This window comes from Somniosus microcephalus, chromosome 4, assembly GCF_052327205.1.
Source record: "Somniosus microcephalus isolate GS21.2 chromosome 4, FLI_Smic_1.0, whole genome shotgun sequence".
NCBI lineage: Eukaryota > Metazoa > Chordata > Chondrichthyes > Squaliformes > Somniosidae > Somniosus > Somniosus microcephalus.
In genome coordinates this window covers 146395541-146420283 of record NC_140990.1, presented here as the reverse complement: position 1 = coordinate 146420283, position 24743 = coordinate 146395541, and the positions used below count along the sequence as shown (strand labels likewise).

Below are 24743 nucleotides of genomic sequence, written 5' to 3'. Positions count from 1 at the left end.
ATGTCGAGGAAGCAACTAGAGGTCAGGCCATCTTAGACTGGGTATTATATAATGAGAAAGGATTAATTAGCAATCTTGTGCGAGGGCCCTTGGGGCGGAGCGTTCATAATATGATAGAATTCTTCATTAAGATGGAGAGTGAAGTCGTTGACTCAGAGACTAGGGTCCTGAATTTAAATAAAGGAAACTATGATGGTATGAGGCACGAGTTGGCTAGGATGGATTGGGGAACGTTACTTAAAGGGTTGATGGTGGATAGGCAATGGCAAACATTTAAAGATCGCATGGATGAACTACAGAATTTGTTCATCCCGGTTTGGCATAAAGATAAAACAAAAAAGGTGGCTCAACCGCGGCTAACAAGGAAAATTAGGGATAGCATAAGATCCAAGGAGAGGACATATAATTTGGCCAGAGAAAGCAGCAAACCTGAGGATTGGGAACAGTTTAGGATTCAGCAAAGGAGGACAAAGGGATTAATTAAGAGGGGGAAAATAGATTGAGAGTAAGCTTGCAGGGAACATAAAAACTGACTATAAAAGCTTCTACAGATATGTGAAGAGAAAAAGATTGGTGAAGTCAAGCGTAGATCCCTTGCAGTCAGAATCAGGGGAATTTATAATGGGGAACAAAGAAATGGCAGACCAATTAAATACATACTTTGGTTCTGTCTTCACAAAGGAGGACACAAATAATCTCCCAGAGATGTAGGGGAACATAGGGTCTAATGAGAGGGAGCATTTGAATAAAACCAGTATTTGTAGGGATTGAAGGCCGATAAATCCTCAGGGCCTGATAATCTACATCCTAGGGTACTTAAGGAAGTGGCCCTAGAAATAGTAGATGCATTGCTGATCATCTTCCAAAATTCTATAGACTCTGGAACAGTTCCCATGGATTGGAGGATTACTAATGTAACCCCACTATTTAAAAAGGGTGGTAGAGGGAAAACGGGGAATTATAGACCGGTAAGCCTGACATCGGTAGTGGGGAAAATGCTAGAGTCCATTATAAAAGATGTAATAGCAGAGCACTTGGAAAACAGTGACAGGATCGGACAAAGTCAACATGGATTTAAAAAAGGTAAATCATGCTTGACTAATCTACTGGAATTTTTTGAGGATGTAACTGGTAGAATAGATAAGGGAGAACCAGTGGATGTGGTGTATTTGGACTTTCAGAAGGCTTTCGATAAGGTCCCACATAAGAGATTAGCGTGAAAAGTTAAAGCACATGGGATTGGTGGTAAGGTACTGTCCCTTAGTGGTTGAGACAAGAGAAATTATATTGGGGAACAAGAAAACGGCAAAGATTTTAAACAAATATTGTATATGTCTTCATAGAAGACACAAAAAGCAGACCCAAAATAGTGGGGAACCAAGGGACTAATGAGAGTGAGGAACTTAAAGTAATGAATATCAGTAGAGAAAAAGTACTGAGATGAGGAGGAATTTCTTCACTCAGAGGGTTGTGAATCTTTGGAATTCTCTGCCCCAGAGGGCCGTGAATGCAGAGTCTTTGAGTATATTCAAGGCTGAGATCGATAGATTTTTGGACTCTAGTGGAATCAAGGGATATGGAGACAGGGTGGGAAAGTGGTGTTGAGGTGGATGATCAGCCATGATCTTATTGAATGGCGGAGCAGGCTCGAGGGGCCGTGTGACCGACTCCTGCTCCTAATTCTTATGATCTTTTATGTTCTTAATCTGCCCGGCAACTTTCCTTTCAGTGAAGAGAGACGAGAAAGACCAAAGTGCCGTTTGCCCCTCTCAGTGTGGCCCTGAAGGACTGTGTCCAGGCTGTACTTCTGTTCCCGCCGTACGATCCTCCCCCCAGATCGTCCTTTCAGAGCTCCAGCCAGGTGATGCTAAACACTCAGGTGGGAACGACAAAAATCCACAACAATGTGTTTAAAGCAAAGCTGATTTATTTGACATATATCCAGAAATTTAAACTCCAGCCCAGTTACAGGGGTTATTAACAAAAGCAGAAACAAACCCCAACTGTCAGTGTGAACATGATTCAGTCCTGGATGTGATTAACAGCAGCAAAAACAGCAGAATCCAAACCCTGCAGTCACTTGTGAACTCGCTGGTGTGTCAGCAGGTGGGATAGCTGAGTAAATCCCTTCCCACACACCGAGCAGGTGAACGGCCTCTCCCCAGTGTGAACTCGCTGGTGTGTCAGCAGGTTGGATGACCAAGTGAATCCCTTCCCACACTCAGAGCAGGTGAACGGTCTCTCCCCAGTGTGAATTCGCTGGTGTGACAGCAGGTGGTTTGACTGAGTGAATCCCTTCCCACACTCAGAGCAGGTGAATGGCCTCTCCCCGGTGTGAACTCGCTGGTGTCTCAGCAGGATGGATGACCGAGTGAATCCCTTCCCACACTCGGAGCAGGTGAACGGTCTCTCCCCGGTGTGAACTCGCTGGTGTGTCAGCAGTTCGGATGACCGAATGAATCCCTTTCCACACTCAGAGCAGGTGAATGGCCTCTCCCTGGTGTGAGTGCGCTGGTGTACAGTGAGGTGAGATGATTGCCTGAACCCAGTCCCGCAGTGAGAGCACCTGAACGGTCTCTCATCAGTGTGAACACGTTGATGACATATTAGTTCCCCGGAGCTTTTACAGCACTTTCCACAGACCGGGCATTTAAAAGGTCTCTCATCAGTGTGAACTCGCTGGTGTGTCAACAGGTGGGATGAATTAGTGAATCCCTTCCCACACTCGAAGCAGGTGAATGGGCTCTCCCCGGTGTGAACTCGCTGGTGTGTCAGCAGGGTGGATGACTGAGTGAAACCCTTCCCACACTCAGAGCAGGTGAACGGTCTCTCCCCGGTGTGAACTCGCTGGTGTATCAGCAGGTTGGATGACCGAGTGAATCCCTTCCCGCACTCAGAGCAGGTGAACGGCCTCTCCCCGGTGTGAACTCGCTGGTGTGTCAGCAGGTTGGATGACAGAGTGAATCCCTTTCCACACTCAGAGCAAGTGAACGGCCTCTCCCCGGTGTGAGTGCGCTGGTGTGTCAACAGGTGGGATGAATTAGTGAATCCCTTCCCACACTCGAAGCACGTGAATGGCCTCCCCTCGGTGTGACTGCGCTTGTGACTCGACAGGTCAGAGGATCGGTTGAAGCCTCGTCCACACACAGAACACGTGTACGGTTTCTCCCCGCTCTGAACGATGCCATCTGCTTCCATGGTCAAAGGTCCTGATGAATTTAGTGACTCTGTCAGATATTGAAGTGATGTTTGGTTTCAGTTTCCAGTCTGCAAATTCCCCCTTCGAACACCCTGTAAAATGAATTTGAAACAGGAAAAAGGGAGGGTGAGAGAGGACCCACAAAAACAGAAAGGCAGGTTGTGAAATTGAGCTGAATGAATCTGGGAATCTGTGGGGCCGGCATTAGAAAAAAGTGACCATGAAAGCTGCCGGATTGTTGCAAAACCCAACTGGTTCACTAATGTCCTTCAGGGAAGGGAACCCGCCACCCGGTCTGGGCCTGCACAAGACTCTGGCCTCCATGGGAGGAGAGAGAGCGAGGTGGGAGGGGGAGGGCTGAAGGAGAGCGACTTCATACATCTGCAACTCGACGAGAAGTTTGACAGCACCTCCCAAACACGCAACCTCCACCACCTAGAAGGACAAGGGCAGCAGGTGCATGGGAACACCATCGCCTCCCAGTTCCCCTCCAAGTCACACACTATCCTGATTTGGGCATATATCGCCGTTCCTACATCGTCGCTGGGTGAAAATCCTGGAACTCCTCACCTAACAGCATTCTGAGAGTACCTTCACCACACGGACTGCAGAAGTTCAAGAAGGCGGCCCAGCATCACCTTCCCAACGGGCAACTGGGGACTGGCAATATCTGCTGGCCCTGCAAGTGACACCCACATCGAATGAATTAAAAAAATCTGTATATATAAACTGGACTGAAAGCCTCTACAGAAATACTTGTTCCTAAAACGATAATCTTTTACACTGTACGGACAATGACTGTTTAGCAACTTCATCTTCCCTAGAATCCACCTCCCTTCACAGACCCACATTGGAAGTTGTTGGGTCCCACTGGGCACAGAGGTATTGGGGGTTAAACCCAGCAGCTTCTACCCCCCTCTCCACTCCAGCTCGAACTGATGCAACAAGAAAGCCCTACAGAGGAGGCAAGGGACCAAGTTCCACATCCACCGCCCACCCCGATGCTAACCGGCTCCGAATTGCTCCCTCTGTTGCATAAATGCAAGTTGCTGTGTTTCTTGTCTGGGGGAGGTGCTGCACCCTGGGGTTAATGGTGCCGGGGTGCTGGCCACACGTCCGCTGGCTCTGACTCGGGGCCTGAGTCCCGCACTCGGTGTTGCTGAGGGATTCCAGCCCTGGGACTGTACATGGGGATTCCAACCCTGGGACTGTACATGGGGATTCTAACCCTGGGACTGTACATGGGGATTCCAACCCTGGGACTGTACATGGGGATTCCAACCCTGGGACTGTACATGGAGATTCCAACCCTGGGACTGTACATGGGGATTCCAACCCTGGGACTGTACATGGGGATTCTAACCCTGGGGCTGTACAGGGGGATTCTAAACCTGGGACAGTACATGGGGATTCCAACCCTGGGGCTGTACATGGGGATTCCAACTCTGCGACTGTACATGGGGATTTTAACCCTGGGACTGGACATGGGGATTCCAACCCTGGAACTGTACATGGGGATTCTAAACCTGGGACAGAACATGGGGATTCCAACACTGGGACTGTACATGGGGTTTCCAACCCTGTGGCTGTATATGGGGATTCAAACCCTGGGAATGTACATGGGGATTCTAACCCTGGGACGGGACATGGGGATTCCAACCCTGGGACTGTACATGGGGATTCCAACCCTGGGGCTCTACATGGGGATTCCAACCCTGGGAATGTACATGGGGATTCTAACCCTGGGACGGGACATGGGGATTCCAACCCTGGGACGGGACATGGGGATTCTAACCCTGGGACTGTACATGGGGATTCCAACCCTGGGACTGTACATGGGGATTACAACCCTGGGACTGTTCTTGGGGATTCTAACCCAGGGGCTGTACAAGGGGATTCTAAACCTGGGATGTAGAAGGGGATTCCAAGCCTGGGACTGTACATGGGGATTCCAACCCTGGGACTGCACATGGGGATTCCGACCCTGGGACTGCACATGGGGATTCCAACCCTGTAACTGTACATGGGGATTCTAAAACTGGGACTGTACATGGGGATTCCAAACCTGTGTCTGTACATGGGGATTCCAGCCCTGGGATTGTACATGGGGATTCCTGCCCTGGGACTTGACATGGGGATTTTAAACCTGGGACTGTACATGGGGATTCCAACACTGGGACTGTACATGGGGATTCCAACACTGGGACTGTACATGGGGTTTACAACCCTGTGGCTGTACATGGGGATTCAAACCCTGGGACTGTACATGGGGATACCAACTCTCGCACTGCACATGGGGATTCCAACCCTGGGACTGTACAGGGAGAAAAGAACACCAGGACTGTACATGGGGATACCAACCCTGGGGCTGTACAAGGGGATTCTAAACTTGGGATGTAGAACAGGGATTCCAAGCCTGGGACTGTACATGGAGATTCCTACCCTGGGATGTAGACGGGGATTCTAACCCTGGGACTGTACGTGGGGATTCCAACCCTGGGACTGTACATGGGGATTCCAACCCTGGGACTGTAGAAGGGGATTCCAACTCTGGGACTGTACAGGGAGATTCTAACCCTGGGACTGTACACGGGGATTCTAAGCCTGGGACTGTACACGGGGATTCCGACCATGAGACTGTTCATGGGGATTCCGACCCTGGGACTGTACATGGGGATTCCGACCCTGGGACTGTACATGGGGATTCCAAACCTGGGACTGTACATGGGGATTCCAACCCTGGGAATGTACACGGGGATCCAAAGCCTGGGACTGCACATGGGGATTCTAACACTGGGCCTCGACATGGGGATTACAACCCGGGAACTGTACATGGCGATTCCAACCCTGGGACTGTACATGGGGATTGCAGCCCTGGGACTGGACATGGGGATTCTAACCCTGGGACTGTGCATGGGGATTCCAATCCTGGGACTGTGCATGGTGATTCCAAACCTGAGACTGTACATGGGGATTCAAACCCTGGGACTGTACATGGGGATTACAACACTGAGACTGTACATGGGGATTCCAACCTTGGGACTGTAAATGGCGATTCCAACCCTGGGACTGGACATGGGGATTCCAACCCTGAGGCTGTAAGGGGCGATTCCAACCCTGGGGCTGTACGTGGGGATTCCAATCCTGGGGCTGTACGAGGGGATTCTAAACTTGGAATGTAGAACAGGGATTCCGAGCCTGGGACTGGGCCTCGGGGATTCCGAGCCTGGGACTGGGCCTCGGGGATTCCGAGCCTGGGACTGGGCCTCGGGGATTCCGAGCCTGGGACTGGGCCTCGGGGATTCCGAGCCTGGGACTGGGCCTCGGGGATTCCGAGCCTGGGACTGGGCCTCGGGGATTCCGAGCCTGGGACTGGGCCTCGGGGATTCCGAGCCTGGGACTGGGCCTCGGGGATTCCGAGCCTGGGACTGGGCCTCGGGGATTCCGAGCCTGGGACTGGGCCTCGGGGATTCCGAGCCTGGGACTGGGCCTCGGGGATTCCGAGCCTGGGACTGGGCCTCGGGGATTCCGAGCCTGGGACTGGGCCTCGGGGATTCCGAGCCTGGGACTGGGCCTCGGGGATTCCGAGCCTGGGACTGGGCCTCGGGGATTCCGAGCCTGGGACTGGGCCTCGGGGATTCCGAGCCTGGGACTGGGCCTCGGGGATTCCGAGCCTGGGACTGGGCCTCGGGGATTCCGAGCCTGGGACTGGGCCTCGGGGATTCCGAGCCTGGGACTGGGCCTCGGGGATTCCGAGCCTGGGACTGGGCCTCGGGGATTCCGAGCCTGGGACTGGGCCTCGGGGATTCCGAGCCTGGGACTGGGCCTCGGGGATTCCGAGCCTGGGACTGGGCCTCGGGGATTCCGAGCCTGGGACTGGGCCTCGGGGATTCCGAGCCTGGGACTGGGCCTCGGGGATTCCGAGCCTGGGACTGGGCCTCGGGGATTCCGAGCCTGGGACTGGGCCTCGGGGATTCCGAGCCTGGGACTGGGCCTCGGGGATTCCGAGCCTGGGACTGGGCCTCGGGGATTCCGAGCCTGGGCCTCGGGGATTCCGAGCCTGGGCCTCGGGGATTCCGAGCCTGGGACTCGGGGATTCCGAGCCTGGGACTGGGCCTCGGGGATTCCGAGCCTGGGACTGGGACTCGGGGATTCCGAGCCTGGGACTGGGACTCGGGGATTCCGAGCCTGGGACTGGGCCTCGGGGATTCCGAGCCTGGGACTGGGCCTCGGGGATTCCGAGCCTGGGACTGGGCCTCGGGGATTCCGAGCCCGGGACTGGGCCTCGGGGATTCCGAGCCCGGGACTGGGCCTCGGGGATTCCGAGCCCGGGACTGGACCTCGGGGATTCCGAGCCCGGGACTGGACCTCGGGGATTCCGAGCCCGGGACTGGACCTCGGGGATTCCGAGCCCGGGACTGGACCTCGGGGATTCCGAGCCCGGGACTGGACCTCGGGGATTCCGAGCCCGGGACTGGACCTCGGGGATTCCGAGCCCGGGACTGGACCTCGGGGATTCCGAGCCCGGGACTGGACCTCGGGGATTCCGAGCCCGGGACTGGACCTCGGGGATTCCGAGCCCGGGACTGGACCTCGGGGATTCCGAGCCCGGGACTGGACCTCGGGGATTCCGAGCCCGGGACTGGACCTCGGGGATTCCGAGCCCGGGACTGGACCTCGGGGATTCCGAGCCCGGGACTGGACCTCGGGGATTCCGAGCCCGGGACTGGACCTCGGGGATTCCGAGCCCGGGACTGGACCTCGGGGATTCCGAGCCCGGGACTGGACCTCGGGGATTCCGAGCCCGGGACTGGACCTCGGGGATTCCGAGCCTGGGACCCCGCTCGGGGATTCCGAGCCTGGGACCCCGCTCGGGGATTCCGACCCTGGGACCCCGCTCGGGGATTCCGACCCTGGGACCCCGCTCGGGGATTCCGACCCTGGGACCCCGCTCGGGGATTCCGACCCTGGGACCCCGCTCGGGGATTCCGACCCTGGGACCCCGCTCGGGGATTCCGACCCTGGGACCCCGCTCGGGGATTCCGAGCCTGGGACCCCGCTCGGGGATTCCGACCCTGGGACCCCGCTCGGGGATTCCGACCCTGGGACCCCGCTCGGGGATTCCGACCCTGGGACCCCGCTCGGGGATTCCGACCCTGGGACCCCGCTCGGGGATTCCGACCCTGGGACCCCGCTCGGGGATTCCGACCCTGGGACCCCGCTCGGGGATTCCGACCCTGGGACCCCGCTCGGGGATTCCGACCCTGGGACCCCGCTCGGGGATTCCGACCCTGGGACCCCGCTCGGGGATTCCGACCCTGGGACCCCGCTCGGGGATTCCGACCCTGGGACCCCGCTCGGGGATTCCGACCCTGGGACCCCGCTCGGGGATTCCGACCCTGGGACCCCGCTCGGGGATTCCGACCCTGGGACCCCGCTCGGGGATTCCGACCCTGGGACCCCGCTCGGGGATTCCGACCCTGGGACCCCGCTCGGGGATTCCGACCCTGGGACCCCGCTCGGGGATTCCGACCCTGGGACCCCGCTCGGGGATTCCGACCCTGGGACCCCGCTCGGGGATTCCGACCCTGGGACCCCGCTCGGGGATTCCGACCCTGGGACCCCGCTCGGGGATTCCGACCCTGGGACCCCGCTCGGGGATTCCGACCCTGGGACCCCGCTCGGGGATTCCGACCCTGGGACTCTACTTGGGGATTCCAACCCTGGGACTGTACATGGGGATTCCAACACTGGGACTGTACATGGGGATTCCAACCGTGGGACAGATCATAGGGATTCCAACACTGGGACTGTACATGGGGTTCCAGCCCTGGGACTGTACATGGGGATTCTAGCCCTGGGACTGTACATGGGGATTCCAACACTGGGACTGTACATGGGTCTTCTAACCCTGGGACTGGATATGGGGATTCCAACCCTGGGACTGTACATGGGGATTCCAACCGTGGGACAGATCATAGGGATTCCAACACTGGGACTGTACATGGGGTTCCAGCCCTGGGACTGTACATGGGGATTCTAGCCCTGGGACTGTACATGGGGATTCCAACACTGGGACTGTACATGGGTCTTCTAACCCTGGGACTGGATATGGGGATTCCAGCCCTGGGACTGTGCATGGGGATTCCAGCCCTGGAACTGTACATGGGGATTCTAACCCTGGGACTGCACACAGGGATTCTAAAACTGGGACTGCACATGGGGATTCCAACCCTGGGACTGTACATGTGGATTCCAACCCTGGGACTGTACCTGGTGATTCTAACCTTGGGACTGTACATGGGGATTACAAACCGGTGTCTGTACATGGGGATTCCAACCCTGGGACTGTACATGTGGATTCTAACCCTGGGACTGTACCTGGTGATTCCAACCCTGGGACTGTACATGGGGATTCCTACACTGGGACTGTACATGGGGATTCCAACCCTGGGGCTGTACATGGGTATTCTAACCCTGGGACTGGACATGGGGATTCCAACCCTGAGACTGTACACGGGGATTCAAACTCTGGGACTGTACATGGGGATACCGACCCCGGGACTGTACATGGGGATTCTAATCCTGCGACTGTAACCCCGGGACTGTACACGGGGATCCTAACCCTGAGACTGTATATGGGGATTCTAACCCTGGGACTGTACATGGGGATTCCAACCCTGGGACTGTACATGGAGATTCCAACCCTGGGACTGTTCTTGGGGATTCTTACCCTGGGACTGTACATGGGGATTCTAAACCTGGGATGTAGAAGGGGATTCCAAGTCTGGGACTGTACATGGAGATTCCTACCCTGGGCTGTAGACGGAGATTCTAACCCTAGTACTGTACGTGGGGATTCCAACCCTGGGACTGTACACGGGGATACCTACCCTGGGACTGTACACGGGGATACCTACCCTGGGACTGCACACGGGGATTCTAAAACTGGGTCTGTACATGGGGATTCCAACCCTGGGACTGTACATGTGGATTCCAACCCTGGGACTGTACATGGGGATTCTAACCTTGGGACTGTACATGGGGATTTCAACCCTGGGACTGTACATGGGGATTCCAACCCTGGGACTGTACATGGGGATTCCAATTCTGGGACTGTACATAGGGATTCCAAACCTGTGCCTGTACATGGGGATTCCAACCCTGGGACTGTAGAAGGGAATTCCAACCCTGGGACTGTAGTTGGGGATTCCAACCCTGGGACTGTACATGGGGATTTCAACCCTGGGACTGTACATGGGGATTCCAACCCTGGGACTGTACATGGCAATTCCTACCCTGGGACTGTAGTTGGGGATTCCAACCCTGGGACTGTAGTTGGGGATTTCAACCCTGGGACTGTACATGGGGATTCCAACCCTGGGACTGTAGAAGGGAATTCCAACCCTGGGACTGTAGAAGGGAATTCCAACCCTGGGACTGTACACGGGGATTCTACGCCTGGGACTGTACACGGGGATTCTAACCCTGGGACTGTACACGGGGATTCCAACCCTGGGACTGTACATGGGGATTCCAACACTGGGACATTACATGGGGATTCCAACCCTGGGGCTGTACATGGGTATTCTAACCCTGGGACTAGACATGGGGATACCAACCCTGGGACTGTACATGGGGATTCCAGCCCTGGGACTGTACATGGGGATTCCAACCCTGGGACTGTACATGGGGATACTGTGGTAAACCACTTTTATCATTCACTATCGTTACACTATGGTTATCACTGTTATATCGTTACACTATGGTTATCACTGTTTACACTGTTGTATCTCTACACGAGGTCGCCTCTTGTCACGCTGTTATACCAGGGCTGACCACTGCTGACTCCGCCCATGGCTCCACCTACTTGCCCAGGTATAAAGGTGGTCGACTGGCTGGTATTCCTCCTTGTTGGATCCAATCACCCACGAGGGTGGGCTCTGTTATTTAGCCAATAAAAACCTATAGTTACTGTCTTAACTCGTCGCTTTTCATTGGATGAATTGATAGGTATATCAATTTTATTCGCTAAATTTTGAAATGTCTTTAACGGAGCAGCCAAACGACCAGTCAGACGCCCAGCTACAACAGCCACAGCAGCCGGCTTGGCTGCGAGCCCTCCGACCGCCGTACCTGGATCTAAACCCACAGGCAGCAAACTCAGCCCTCGACTTCAAACACTGGCTGAGCTGTTTCGAATCCTACCTGGGAGAATCCGGCGTGCCTCAGAGATCCAAACTAAGAGTTCTGACCGCCCAAGTGAGCCCTAAAGTATTTGCACTCATCCAGGGCCTTACTACATACGAGGCCGCCCTCAACCTGCTGAAAGAGCAGTACCGGAGCCCGGTAAATTCTATGTATGCCAGACATCTCCTAAGATCCCGCCCGCAACAGCCAGGAGAGTCTGTAGATGAATTTTTACGGGCGCTACAAACACTCGGCAGGGACTGTGACTTTAAAGCTGTAACGGCTGCAGAAAATACTGAAGAGAATATCCGCGATGCCTTCGTGAAAGGCCTTCGGTCCGACTACTCACGGCAAAGACTGCTCGAATCAAAGCCGGACCCCTCATGAAGTCCGCCTCCTTCCCCCTGACTGCAGAAGCGTGCGCAGCCTTCTCCCTCATTAAGGGAGACATTGCTAAGGCCACAATGCACGCGGTGGATGAGTCTATCCCTTTCCAAGTGGAGAGCGATGCATCCGACTTCGCCCTAGCCGCAACCCTTAACCAGGAGGGGAGACCGGTGGCCTTCTTCTCAAGGACCCTCCAGGGCCCTGAGATCCGACACTCCTCGGTCGAGAAGGAGGCCCAGGCGATCGTGGAGGCAGTACGACGCTGGAGGCATTACCTGGCAGGCAAACGATTTACCCTCCTCACCGACCAGCGTTCGGTCGCTTTTATGTTTAATAACAAGCTGAGGGGCAAAATCAAGAACGACAAGATCTTGAGGTGGAGAATCGAGCTCTCCACCTATGATTATGAGATCTTGTACCGGCCTGGTAAACTGAACGAACCCCCAGATGCTCTATCACGAAGTACATGCGCCAACGCGCAAATTGATAGACTGCAGACCCTCCACAATGACCTCTGCCACCCCGGAGTCACCAGACTTTACCACTTCATTAAGGCCCGCAACCTGCCCTACTCCATCGAGGAGGTCAGGACCATGACCAGGAACTGCCAAACCTGTGGCGAATGCAAACCGCATTTCTTTAGGCCAGACAGAGCAAGCCTGATCAAGGCCACCCGCCCCTTCGAGCGCTTGAGCATCGATTTTAAGGGGCCCCTCCCGTCCTCTGACCGTAATGTGTACTTCCTCAACATCATTGACGAGTACTCCCGTTTCCCCTTTGCCTTCCCCTGCCCAGACATGACCAGTACCACGGTCATCAAATGCCTGAACGACCTCTTCGCCGTGTTCGGGTTCCCGAACTATATACATAGCGAGCGGGGCTCCTCCTTCATGAGCGAGGAACTTCGCCAGTTCCGACTAGCGAGAGGTATTGCTGCAAGCAGGACCACCAGCTACAACCCCCGAGGGAACGGCCAGGTGGAAAGAGAGAACGCGACTGTCTGGAAGGCCGTTCTCTTAGCCTTAAAGTCCAAGGGCCTCCCAACCTCTCGCTGGCAGGAAGTCCTCCCGGCAGCGCTGCATTCCATCCGGTCACTGCTTAGCACTGCCATTAACGCCACCCCCCATGAACGAATGTTTGTTTTCCCCAGGAAGTCGACTACGGGAACCACGCTACCAACTTGGCTGACCTCTCCGGGGCCCGTCTTGCTGCAAAAGCACGCGAGGGCCCATAAAACGGACCCCCTGGTCGAGAGGGTGGACCTCCTGCACGCCAACCCCCAGTACGCCTATGTGGCATACCCAGACGGGCGGGAGGACACAGTCTCCTTACGAGACCTCGCACCCTCGGGCATCCCTGAGACACCACCGTTACCCACCACCCCCCCGCAAATCCAGCCCAGGTAGACGGCATGCCGGAACCCCACGAGCCTTCACCGACCACGCAGACACCAGCATTAACATCGGATACTGCATCACCGCCGCCGCGACGATCGGAAAGGCTTACGAGGCCTCCGGACAGACTGACATACCCGAACTGGCAGTACACTTCACCCCGCCGGACTCAAATCTAAACAAGGGGTGAATGTGGTAAACCACTTTTATCGTTCACTATCGTTACACTATGGTTATCACTGTTTACACTGTTGTATCACTACACGAGGTCGCCTCTTGTCACGCTGTTATACCTGGGCTGACCACTGCTGACTCTGCCCATGGCTCCACCTACTTGCCCAGGTATAAAGGTGGTCGACTGGCTGGTATTCCACCTTGTTGGATCCGATCACCCACGAGGGTGGGCTCTGTTATTTAGCCAATAAAAACCTATAGTTACTGTCTTAACTCGTCGCTTTTCATTGGATGAATTGATAGGTATATCAGATACCTACCCTGGGACTGCACACAGGGATTCCAACCCTGGGACTGCACACAGGGATTCTAAAACTGGGACTGTACATGTGGATTCCAACCCTGGGACTGTACATGGGGATTCTAACCTTGGGACTGTACATGGGGATTACAAACCTGTGTCTGTACATGGGGATTCCAACCCTGGGACTGTACATGGGGATTCCAACACTGGGACTGTACATGGGGATTCTAATTCTGGGACTGTACATGGGGACTCCAACCCTGGGACTGTACATGGAGATTCTAACCCTGGAACTGTACATGGGAATTCCAAACCTGGGGCTCTGCCTGGGGATTACAACCCTGGGACTGTACATGGGGATTACAACCCTGGGACTGAACAGGGAGAATACAACCCCGGGACTGTACACAGGGATCCTAACCCTGAGACTGTATATGGGGATTCTAACCCTGGGACTGTACATGGGGATTCCAACCCTGGGACTGTACATGGGGATTCCAACCCTGGGATGTAGACGGAGATTCTAACCCTGGTACTGTACGTGGGGATTCCAACCCTGGGACTGTACATGGGGATACCTACCCTGGGACTGCACACAGGGATTCTAACCCTGGGACTGCACACGGGGATTCTAAAACTGGGAGTGTATATGGGGATTCCAACCCTGGGACTGTACATGTGGATTCCAACCCTGGGACTGTACATGTGGATTCCAACCCTGGGACTGTACATGGGGATTCTAACCTTGGGACTGTACATGGGGATTCTAACCCTGGAACTGTACATGGGAATTCCAAACCTGGGGCTCTGCCTGGGGATTACAACCCTGGGACTGTACATGGGGATTACAACCCTGGGACTGAACAGGGAGAATACAACCCCGGGACTGTACACAGGGATCCTAACCCTGAGACTGTATATGGGGATTCTAACCCTGGGACTGTACATGGGGATTCCAACCCTGGGACTGTACATGGGGATTCCAACCCTGGGATGTAGACGGAGATTCTAACCCTGGTACTGTACGTGGGGATTCCAACCCTGGGACTGTACATGGGGATACCTACCCTGGGACTGCACACAGGGATTCTAACCCTGGGACTGCACACGGGGATTCTAAAACTGGGAGTGTATATGGGGATTCCAACCCTGGGACTGTACATGTGGATTCCAACCCTGGGACTGTACATGTGGATTCCAACCCTGGGACTGTACATGGGGATTCTAACCTTGGGACTGTACATGGGGATTCTAACCCTGGGACTGTACATGGGAATTCCAACCCTGGGGCTCTGCCTGGGGATTACAACCCTGGGACTGTACATGGGTATTCTAACCCTGGGACTGGACATGGGGATTCCAACCCTGAGACTGTACATGGAGATTCTAACCCTGGGACTGTACATGGGGATTCCAACCCTGGGACTGTATATGGAGATTCCAACCCTGGGATGTAGACGGAGATTCTAACCCTGGTACTGTACGTGGGGATTCCAACCCTGGGACTGTACATGGGGATACCTACCCTGGGACTGCACACAGGGATTCTAACCCTGGGACTGCACACGGGGATTCTAAAACTGGGACTGTACATGGGGATTCCAACCCTGGGACTGTACATGTGGATTCCAACCCTGGGACTGTACCTGGTGATTCTAACCTTGGGACTGTACATGGGGATTACAAACCGGTGTCTGTACATGGGGATTCCAACCCTGGGACTGTACATGTGGATTCTAACCCTGGGACTGTACCTGGTGATTCCAACCCTGGGACTGTACATGGGGATTCCTACACTGGGACTGTACATGGGGATTCCAACCCTGGGACTGTAGAAGGGGATCCTAAGCCTGGGACTGTACATGGGGATTCCAACTGAGACTGTACATGGCGATTCCAACCCTGGCACTGTTCTTGGGGACCCCAACCCTGGGACTGTACATGGGGATTCCAACCCTGGGGCTGTACATGGGTATTCTAACCCTGGGACTGGACATGGGGATTCTAACCCTGGGACTGGACATGGGGATTCCAACCCTGAGACTGTACACGGGGATTCAAACTCTGGGACTGTACATGGGGATACCGACCCCGGGACTGTACATGGGGATTCTAATCCTGCGACTGTAACCCCGGGACTGTACACGGGGATCCTAACCCTGAGACTGTATATGGGGATTCTAACCCTGGGACTGTACATGGGGATTCCAACCCTGGGACTGTACATGGAGATTCCAACCCTGGGACTGTTCTTGGGGATTCTTACCCTGGGACTGTACATGGGGATTCTAAACCTGGGATGTAGAAGGGGATTCCAAGTCTGGGACTGTACATGGAGATTCCTACCCTGGGCTGTAGACGGAGATTCTAACCCTAGTACTGTACGTGGGGATTCCAACCCTGGGACTGTACACGGGGATACCTACCCTGGGACTGTACACGGGGATACCTACCCTGGGACTGCACACGGGGATTCTAAAACTGGGTCTGTACATGGGGATTCCAACCCTGGGACTGTACATGTGGATTCCAACCCTGGGACTGTACATGGGGATTCTAACCTTGGGACTGTACATGGGGATTTCAACCCTGGGACTGTACATGGGGATTCCAACCCTGGGACTGTACATGGGGATTCCAATTCTGGGACTGTACATAGGGATTCCAAACCTGTGCCTGTACATGGGGATTCCAACCCTGGGACTGTAGAAGGGAATTCCAACCCTGGGACTGTAGTTGGGGATTCCAACCCTGGGACTGTACATGGGGATTTCAACCCTGGGACTGTACATGGGGATTCCAACCCTGGGACTGTACATGGCAATTCCTACCCTGGGACTGTAGTTGGGGATTCCAACCCTGGGACTGTAGTTGGGGATTTCAACCCTGGGACTGTACATGGGGATTCCAACCCTGGGACTGTAGAAGGGAATTCCAACCCTGGGACTGTAGAAGGGAATTCCAACCCTGGGACTGTACACGGGGATTCTACGCCTGGGACTGTACACGGGGATTCTAACCCTGGGACTGTACACGGGGATTCCAACCCTGGGACTGTACATGGGGATTCCAACACTGGGACATTACATGGGGATTCCAACCCTGGGGCTGTACATGGGTATTCTAACCCTGGGACTAGACATGGGGATACCAACCCTGGGACTGTACATGGGGATTCCAGCCCTGGGACTGTACATGGGGATTCCAACCCTGGGACTGTACATGGGGATACTGTGGTAAACCACTTTTATCATTCACTATCGTTACACTATGGTTATCACTGTTATATCGTTACACTATGGTTATCACTGTTTACACTGTTGTATCTCTACACGAGGTCGCCTCTTGTCACGCTGTTATACCAGGGCTGACCACTGCTGACTCCGCCCATGGCTCCACCTACTTGCCCAGGTATAAAGGTGGTCGACTGGCTGGTATTCCTCCTTGTTGGATCCAATCACCCACGAGGGTGGGCTCTGTTATTTAGCCAATAAAAACCTATAGTTACTGTCTTAACTCGTCGCTTTTCATTGGATGAATTGATAGGTATATCAATTTTATTCGCTAAATTTTGAAATGTCTTTAACGGAGCAGCCAAACGACCAGTCAGACGCCCAGCTACAACAGCCACAGCAGCCGGCTTGGCTGCGAGCCCTCCGACCGCCGTACCTGGATCTAAACCCACAGGCAGCAAACTCAGCCCTCGACTTCAAACACTGGCTGAGCTGTTTCGAATCCTACCTGGGAGAATCCGGCGTGCCTCAGAGATCCAAACTAAGAGTTCTGACCGCCCAAGTGAGCCCTAAAGTATTTGCACTCATCCAGGGCCTTACTACATACGAGGCCGCCCTCAACCTGCTGAAAGAGCAGTACCGGAGCCCGGTAAATTCTATGTATGCCAGACATCTCCTAAGATCCCGCCCGCAACAGCCAGGAGAGTCTGTAGATGAATTTTTACGGGCGCTACAAACACTCGGCAGGGACTGTGACTTTAAAGCTGTAACGGCTGCAGAAAATACTGAAGAGAATATCCGCGATGCCTTCGTGAAAGGCCTTCGGTCCGACTACTCACGGCAAAGACTGCTCGAATCAAAGCCGGACCCCTCATGAAGTCCGCCTCCTTCCCCCTGACTGCAGAAGCGTGCGCAGCCTTCTCCCTCATTAAGGGAGACATTGCTAAGGCCACAATGCACGCGGTGGATGAGTCTATCCCTTTCCAAGTGGAGAGCGATGCATCCGACTTCGCCCTAGCCGCAACCCTTAACCAGGAGGGGAGACCGGTGGCCTTCTTCTCAAGGACCCTCCAGGGCCCTGAGATCCGACACTCCTCGGTCGAGAAGGAGGCCCAGGCGATCGTGGAGGCAGTACGACGCTGGAGGCATTACCTGGCAGGCAAACGATTTACCCTCCTCACCGACCAGCGTTCGGTCGCTTTTATGTTTAATAACAAGCTGAGGGGCAAAATCAAGAACGACAAGATCTTGAGGTGGAGAATCGAGCTCTCCACCTATGATTATGAGATCTTGTACCGGCCTGGTAAACTGAACGAACCCCCAGATGCTCTATCACGAAGTACATGCGCCAACGCGCAAATTGATAGACTGCAGACCCTCCACAATGACCTCTGCCACCCCGGAGTCACCAGACTTTACCACTTCATTAAGGCCCGCAACCTGCCCTACTCCATCGAGGAGGTCAGGACCATGACCAGGAACTGCCAAACCTGTGGCGAATGCAAACCGCATTTCTTTAGGCCAGACAGAGCAAGCCTGATCAAGGCCACCCGCCCCTTCGAGCGCTTGAGCATCGATTTTAAGGGGCCCCTCCCGTCCTCTGACCGTAATGTGTACTTCCTCAACATCATTGACGAGTACTCCCGTTTCCCCTTTGCCTTCCCCTGCCCAGACATGACCAGTACCACGGTCATCAAATGCCTGAACGACCTCTTCGCCGTGTTCGGGTTCCCGAACTATATACATAGCGAGCGGGGCTCCTCCTTCATGAGCGAGGAACTTCGCCAGTTCCGACTAGCGAGAGGTATTGCTGCAAGCAGGACCACCAGCTACAACCCCCGAGGGAACGGCCAGGTGGAAAGAGAGAACGCGACTGTCTGGAAGGCCGTTCTCTTAGCCTTAAAGTCCAAGGGCCTCCCAACCTCTCGCTGGCAGGAAGTCCTCCCGGCAGCGCTGCATTCCATCCGGTCACTGCTTAGCACTGCCATTAACGCCACCCCCCATGAACGAATGTTTGTTTTCCCCAGGAAGTCGACTACGGGAACCACGCTACCAACTTGGCTGACCTCTCCGGGGCCCGTCTTGCTGCAAAAGCACGCGAGGGCCCATAAAACGGACCCCCTGGTCGAGAGGGTGGACCTCCTGCACGCCAACCCCCAGTACGCCTATGTGGCATACCCAGACGGGCGGGAGGACACAGTCTCCTTACGAGACCTCGCACCCTCGGGCATCCCTGAGACACCACCGTTACCCACCACCCCCCCGCAAATCCAGCCCAGGTAGACGGCATGCCGGAACCCCACGAGCCTTCACCGACCACGCAGACACCAGCATTAACATCGGATACTGCATCACCGCCGCCGCGACGATCGGAAAGGCTTACGAGGCCTCCGGACAGACTGACATACCCGAACTGGCAGTACACTTCACCCCGCCGGACTCAAATCTAAACAAGGGGTGAATGTGGTAAACCACTTTTATCGTTCACTATCGTTACACTATGGTTATCACTGTTTACACTGTTGTATCACTACACGAGGTCGCCTCTTGTCACGCTGTTATACCTGGGCTGACCACTGCTGACTCTGCCCATGGCTCCACCTACTTGCCCAGGTATAAAGGTGGTCGACTGGCTGGTATTCCACCTTGTTGGATCCGATCACCCACGAGGGTGGGCTCTGTTATTTAGCCAATAAAAACCTATAGTTACTGTCTTAACTCGTCGCTTTTCATTGGATGAATTGATAGGTATATCAGATACCTACCCTGGGACTGCACACAGGGATTCCAACCCTGGGACTGCACACAGGGATTCTAAAACTGGGACTGTACATGTGGATTCCAACCCTGGGACTGTACATGGGGATTCTAACCTTGGGACTGTACATGGGGATTACAAACCTGTGTCTGTACATGGGGATTCCAACCCTGGGACTGTACATGGGGATTCCAACACTGGGACTGTACATGGGGATTCTAATTCTGGGACTGTACATGGGGACTCCAACCCTGGGACTGTACATGGAGATTCTAACCCTGGAACTGTACATGGGAATTCCAAACCTGGGGCTCTGCCTGGGGATTACAACCCTGGGACTGTACATGGGGATTACAACCCTGGGACTGAACAGGGAGAATACAACCCCGGGACTGTACACAGGGATCCTAACCCTGAGACTGTATATGGGGATTCTAACCCTGGGACTGTACATGGGGATTCCAACCCTGGGACTGTACATGGGGATTCCAACCCTGGGATGTAGACGGAGATTCTAACCCTGGTACTGTACGTGGGGATTCCAACCCTGGGACTGTACATGGGGATACCTACCCTGGGACTGCACACAGGGATTCTAACCCTGGGACTGCACACGGGGATTCTAAAACTGGGAGTGTATATGGGGATTCCAACCCTGGGACTGTACATGTGGATTCCAACCCTGGGACTGTACATGTGGATTCCAACCCTGGGACTGTACATGGGGATTCTAACCTTGGGACTGTACATGGGGATTCTAACCCTGGAACTGTACATGGGAATTCCAAACCTGGGGCTCTGCCTGGGGATTACAACCCTGGGACTGTACATGGGGATTACAACCCTGGGACTGAACAGGGAGAATACAACCCCGGGACTGTACACAGGGATCCTAACCCTGAGACTGTATATGGGGATTCTAACCCTGGGACTGTACATGGGGATTCCAACCCTGGGACTGTACATGGGGATTCCAACCCTGGGATGTAGACGGAGATTCTAACCCTGGTACTGTACGTGGGGATTCCAACCCTGGGACTGTACATGGGGATACCTACCCTGGGACTGCACACAGGGATTCTAACCCTGGGACTGCACACGGGGATTCTAAAACTGGGAGTGTATATGGGGATTCCAACCCTGGGACTGTACATGTGGATTCCAACCCTGGGACTGTACATGTGGATTCCAACCCTGGGACTGTACATGGGGATTCTAACCTTGGGACTGTACATGGGGATTCTAACCCTGGGACTGTACATGGGAATTCCAACCCTGGGGCTCTGCCTGGGGATTACAACCCTGGGACTGTACATGGGTATTCTAACCCTGGGACTGGACATGGGGATTCCAACCCTGAGACTGTACATGGAGATTCTAACCCTGGGACTGTACATGGGGATTCCAACCCTGGGACTGTATATGGAGATTCCAACCCTGGGATGTAGACGGAGATTCTAACCCTGGTACTGTACGTGGGGATTCCAACCCTGGGACTGTACATGGGGATACCTACCCTGGGACTGCACACAGGGATTCTAACCCTGGGACTGCACACGGGGATTCTAAAACTGGGAGTGTACATGGGGATTCCAACCCTGGGACTGTACATGTGGATTCCAACCCTGGGACTGTACATGGGGATTCTAACATTGGGACTGTACATGGGGATTCCAAACCTGTGCCTGTACATGGGGATTCCAACCCTGGGACTGTACTTGGGGATTCCAACCCTGGGACTGTACATGGGGATTCCAACCTTGGGACTGTACATGGGAATTCCAACCCTGGGACTGTACAGGGTGATTCTAACCCTGGGACTGTACACGGGGATTCTAAGCCTGGGACTGTACACGGGGATTCTAACCCTGGGACTGTACATGGGGATTCCAACCCTGGGACTGTACATGGGGATTCCAACCCTGGGACTGTACATGGGGATTCCAACCCTGGGACATGACATGTGGATTCTAATCTTGGGCCTGTACAGGGTGATTCTAACCCTGGGACTGTACACGGGGATTCCAACCCTGGGACTGTACACGGGGATTCCAACCCTGGGACTGTACATGGGGATTCCAACCCTGGGACTGTACATGGGGATTCCAACCCTGGGACATGACATGTGGATTCTAATCTTGGGCCTGTACAGGGGGATTCTAACACTGGGACTATACATGGGGATTCCAACCCTGGGGCTCTACATGGGGATTCTAACACTGGGACTATACATGGGGATTTTAACACTGGGACTGTACATGGGGATTCCAACACTGGGACATTACATGGGGATTCCAACCCTGGGGCTGTACATGGGTATTCTAACCCTGGGACTGGACATGGGGATTCCAACCCTGAGACTGTACATGGGGATTCAACCTCTGGGACTGTACATGGGGATACCAACCCTGGGACTGTACATGGGGATTCCAGCCCTGGGACTGTACATGGGGATTCCAGCCCTGGGACTGTACATGGGGATTCCAGCCCTGGGACTGTACATGGGGATTCCAGCCCTGGGACTGTACATGGGGATTCTAACCCTTAGACTGTACATGGCGATTCCAACCCTGAGACTGTACATGGGGATTCCAACCCTGGGACTGTACACGGGGATCCTAAGCCTGGGACTTTACTTGGGGATTCTAACCCTGGGACTGTACATGGGGATTCCAACCCTGGGACTGTACATGGGGATACCTACCCTGGGACTGCACACAGGGATTCTAACCCTGGGACTGCACACAGGGGTTCTAAAACTGGGACTGTACATGGGGATTCCAACCCTGGGACTGTACATGTGGATTCCAACCCTGGGACTGTACATGGGGATTCTAACCTTGGGACTGTGCATGGGGATTACAACCCTGGGACTGCGCATGGGGATTCTAAACCTGGGACGTTACACGGGGATTCCAACACTGGGACTGTAGAAGGGGAGCCCAGCTCTGGGGCTCGTCTGTTAGAACTGTGTAGGATGTTAACCGTATGCTCTGCTTTTACCAGCGCGTTCAGTAGAAATGGTGAGATATCTGAAATGTGGAGTCTGAATGAAATAACTGAGTCACTGATTTACTCTCCCGGGCCCTCAGATCAGGTTGGGAACAGACACTGAAGCCCCGCCCACTCTATACCGCACCAAATGGCTGCGCATGCGCATTGCTACTCACTGAATCAAGATTTCGGCCGTTATCCCCGGGAGAAGCTCCAAAGCTGCAAACGTGAGACCTTCAGGTTATGATTCGGCGTTTGTGGCCTGCACCAGTTGTTTATGAAGCCTCCCAGCCCACTTGACAGTCCATTACTCCGTTCCGTTCGTCCGTCCGCCTCCTTCTTTGCGATACTCCGGAGCTGGTTTGTTTCCTCACTATTCTAACAATTCATGCACCGCGCATGCTCCAAACCCAGGAGGGTCCCGCGCCTGCGCGCTGGGCTCCTGTCGTCTGGGTGCGGCACATTCTTCCCCGCGGGGAATGCTGGGTAAAAGCCCAGCCATTGAAAGGCCACATCAGTGAATAGAACAGGATTTACTGGGATTGCATTGAGCACTGAATCATTGTCATTCTGGCCGTTAGAGTGTGTTTCTGCTGATCTTAATAACCCCTATAACTGCGATGGAGATTAATATTCTGTATTAAAATTGAATAAATTAGCTTTGTTTCAAACATACAGTGTGTCGAATATTTGATTTCCCCATGATAAGAGGATATTAGAATCATAGATTCATACAGCACAGAAGGAGGCCATTCGGCCCATCAAGTCTGTGCCGACTCTCTGTAAAGCAATCCAGTCAGTCCCATTCCCCTGCTCTATCCCTGTAGCCCTGCAAGTTTATTTCCCTCAAGTGCCTATCTAGTCGCCCATTGAAAACATCGAGGGTTAGATTTTAGCAAAATACTGCAGATGCTGGAAATCCAAAATAACAACAGAGAATGCTGGAAAAACTCAGCAGGTCAGGCAACATCCGTGGAGAGAAATTTGAGTTGACGTTTCAGGTTGAAACCCGTCTTCAAAACTGGAAAGAAAATAAAAAGATCGAAGGCAAAGCTGCGATCGAACAAAAGAAGTAAAAGAGACAATAAAAGGTATGCGAAGCCAGATGAGATGGTAATGGGCCCGTGAAGACAAAAACCAGCTGAGATTAGGTGTGAAGTGTACTGGCAGGATAAGGACAGCTGCCAGGTGAGAGAGAGAAACAAAAGGAAAGGAGGGGTGGCGGGGGGGAGAAAAAAAAGGACCCAAAACAAAGGGGTGGAAAAAATTAAAAGGAAAAAAGTAATAGGGGCCAGGTTATGATCTGAAATTATTGAACTCGATATTGAGTCCGGAAGGCTGCAAAGTGCCTAATCGGAAGATGATTTGCTGTTCCTCGAGTTTACGGAGATGTAACACCTGCCCCTATACCTCCCCCCTTCCCACTGTCCAGGGCCCCAAACACCCCGTCCAGGTGAAACAGCGATTCACTTGTACTTCTTGCAATCTAGTACACTGTATTCGCTGCTCACGATGTGTTCTCCTCTACATTGGGGAGACCAAACGCAGATTGGGTGACCACTTTGCGGAACACCTCCATTCAGTCTGTAAGGGTGACCCCGAGCTTCCGGTCGCCTGTCATTTTAATTCACCACTCCAATCCCACTCGGACCTCACCATCCTTGGCCTCTTGTATTGTTCCACAGAAGCTCAACGTAAACTCGAGGAACAGCAAATCATCTTCCGATTAAGCACTTTGCAGCCTTCCGGACTCAATATTGAGTTCAACAATTTCAGATCATAACCTGGCCCCTATTACTTTTTTCCTTTTAATTTTTTCCACCCCTTTGTTTTGGGTCATTTTTTTCCTCCCCCACCCCCCTCCTTTCCTTTTGTTTCTCTCTCTCACCTGGCAGCTGTCCTTATCCTGCCAGTACACTTCACACCTAATCTCAGCTGCCTTTTGTCTCCATGGGCCCATTACCATCTCATCTGGCTTCGCATACCTTTTATTGTCTCTTTTTCTTCTTTTGTTCGATCGCAGCTTTGCCTTAGATCTTTTTATTTTCTTTCCAGTTTTGAAGAAGGGTTTCAACCTGAAACATCAACTCAAATTTCTCTCCACGGATGT

At 53.9% G+C, this 24743-nt stretch overlaps 1 protein-coding gene across 1 annotated transcript; it reads right to left on the bottom strand.

Moving 5' to 3' along the window:
- Positions 1-1909: 1909 nt before the first annotated feature.
- Positions 1910-23101, bottom strand: LOC147119895 (uncharacterized). Its single transcript, XM_085985292.1, has 2 exons — positions 22810-23101; positions 1910-3291 (listed from the first exon to the last, which is right to left on the bottom strand). The coding sequence occupies exon 2, from the start codon at positions 3196-3198 to the stop codon at positions 2077-2079; it is 1122 nt and encodes a 373-aa protein (XP_085841418.1). The 5' UTR covers positions 3199-3291; positions 22810-23101; the 3' UTR covers positions 1910-2076.
- Positions 23102-24743: the final 1642 nt, after the last annotated feature.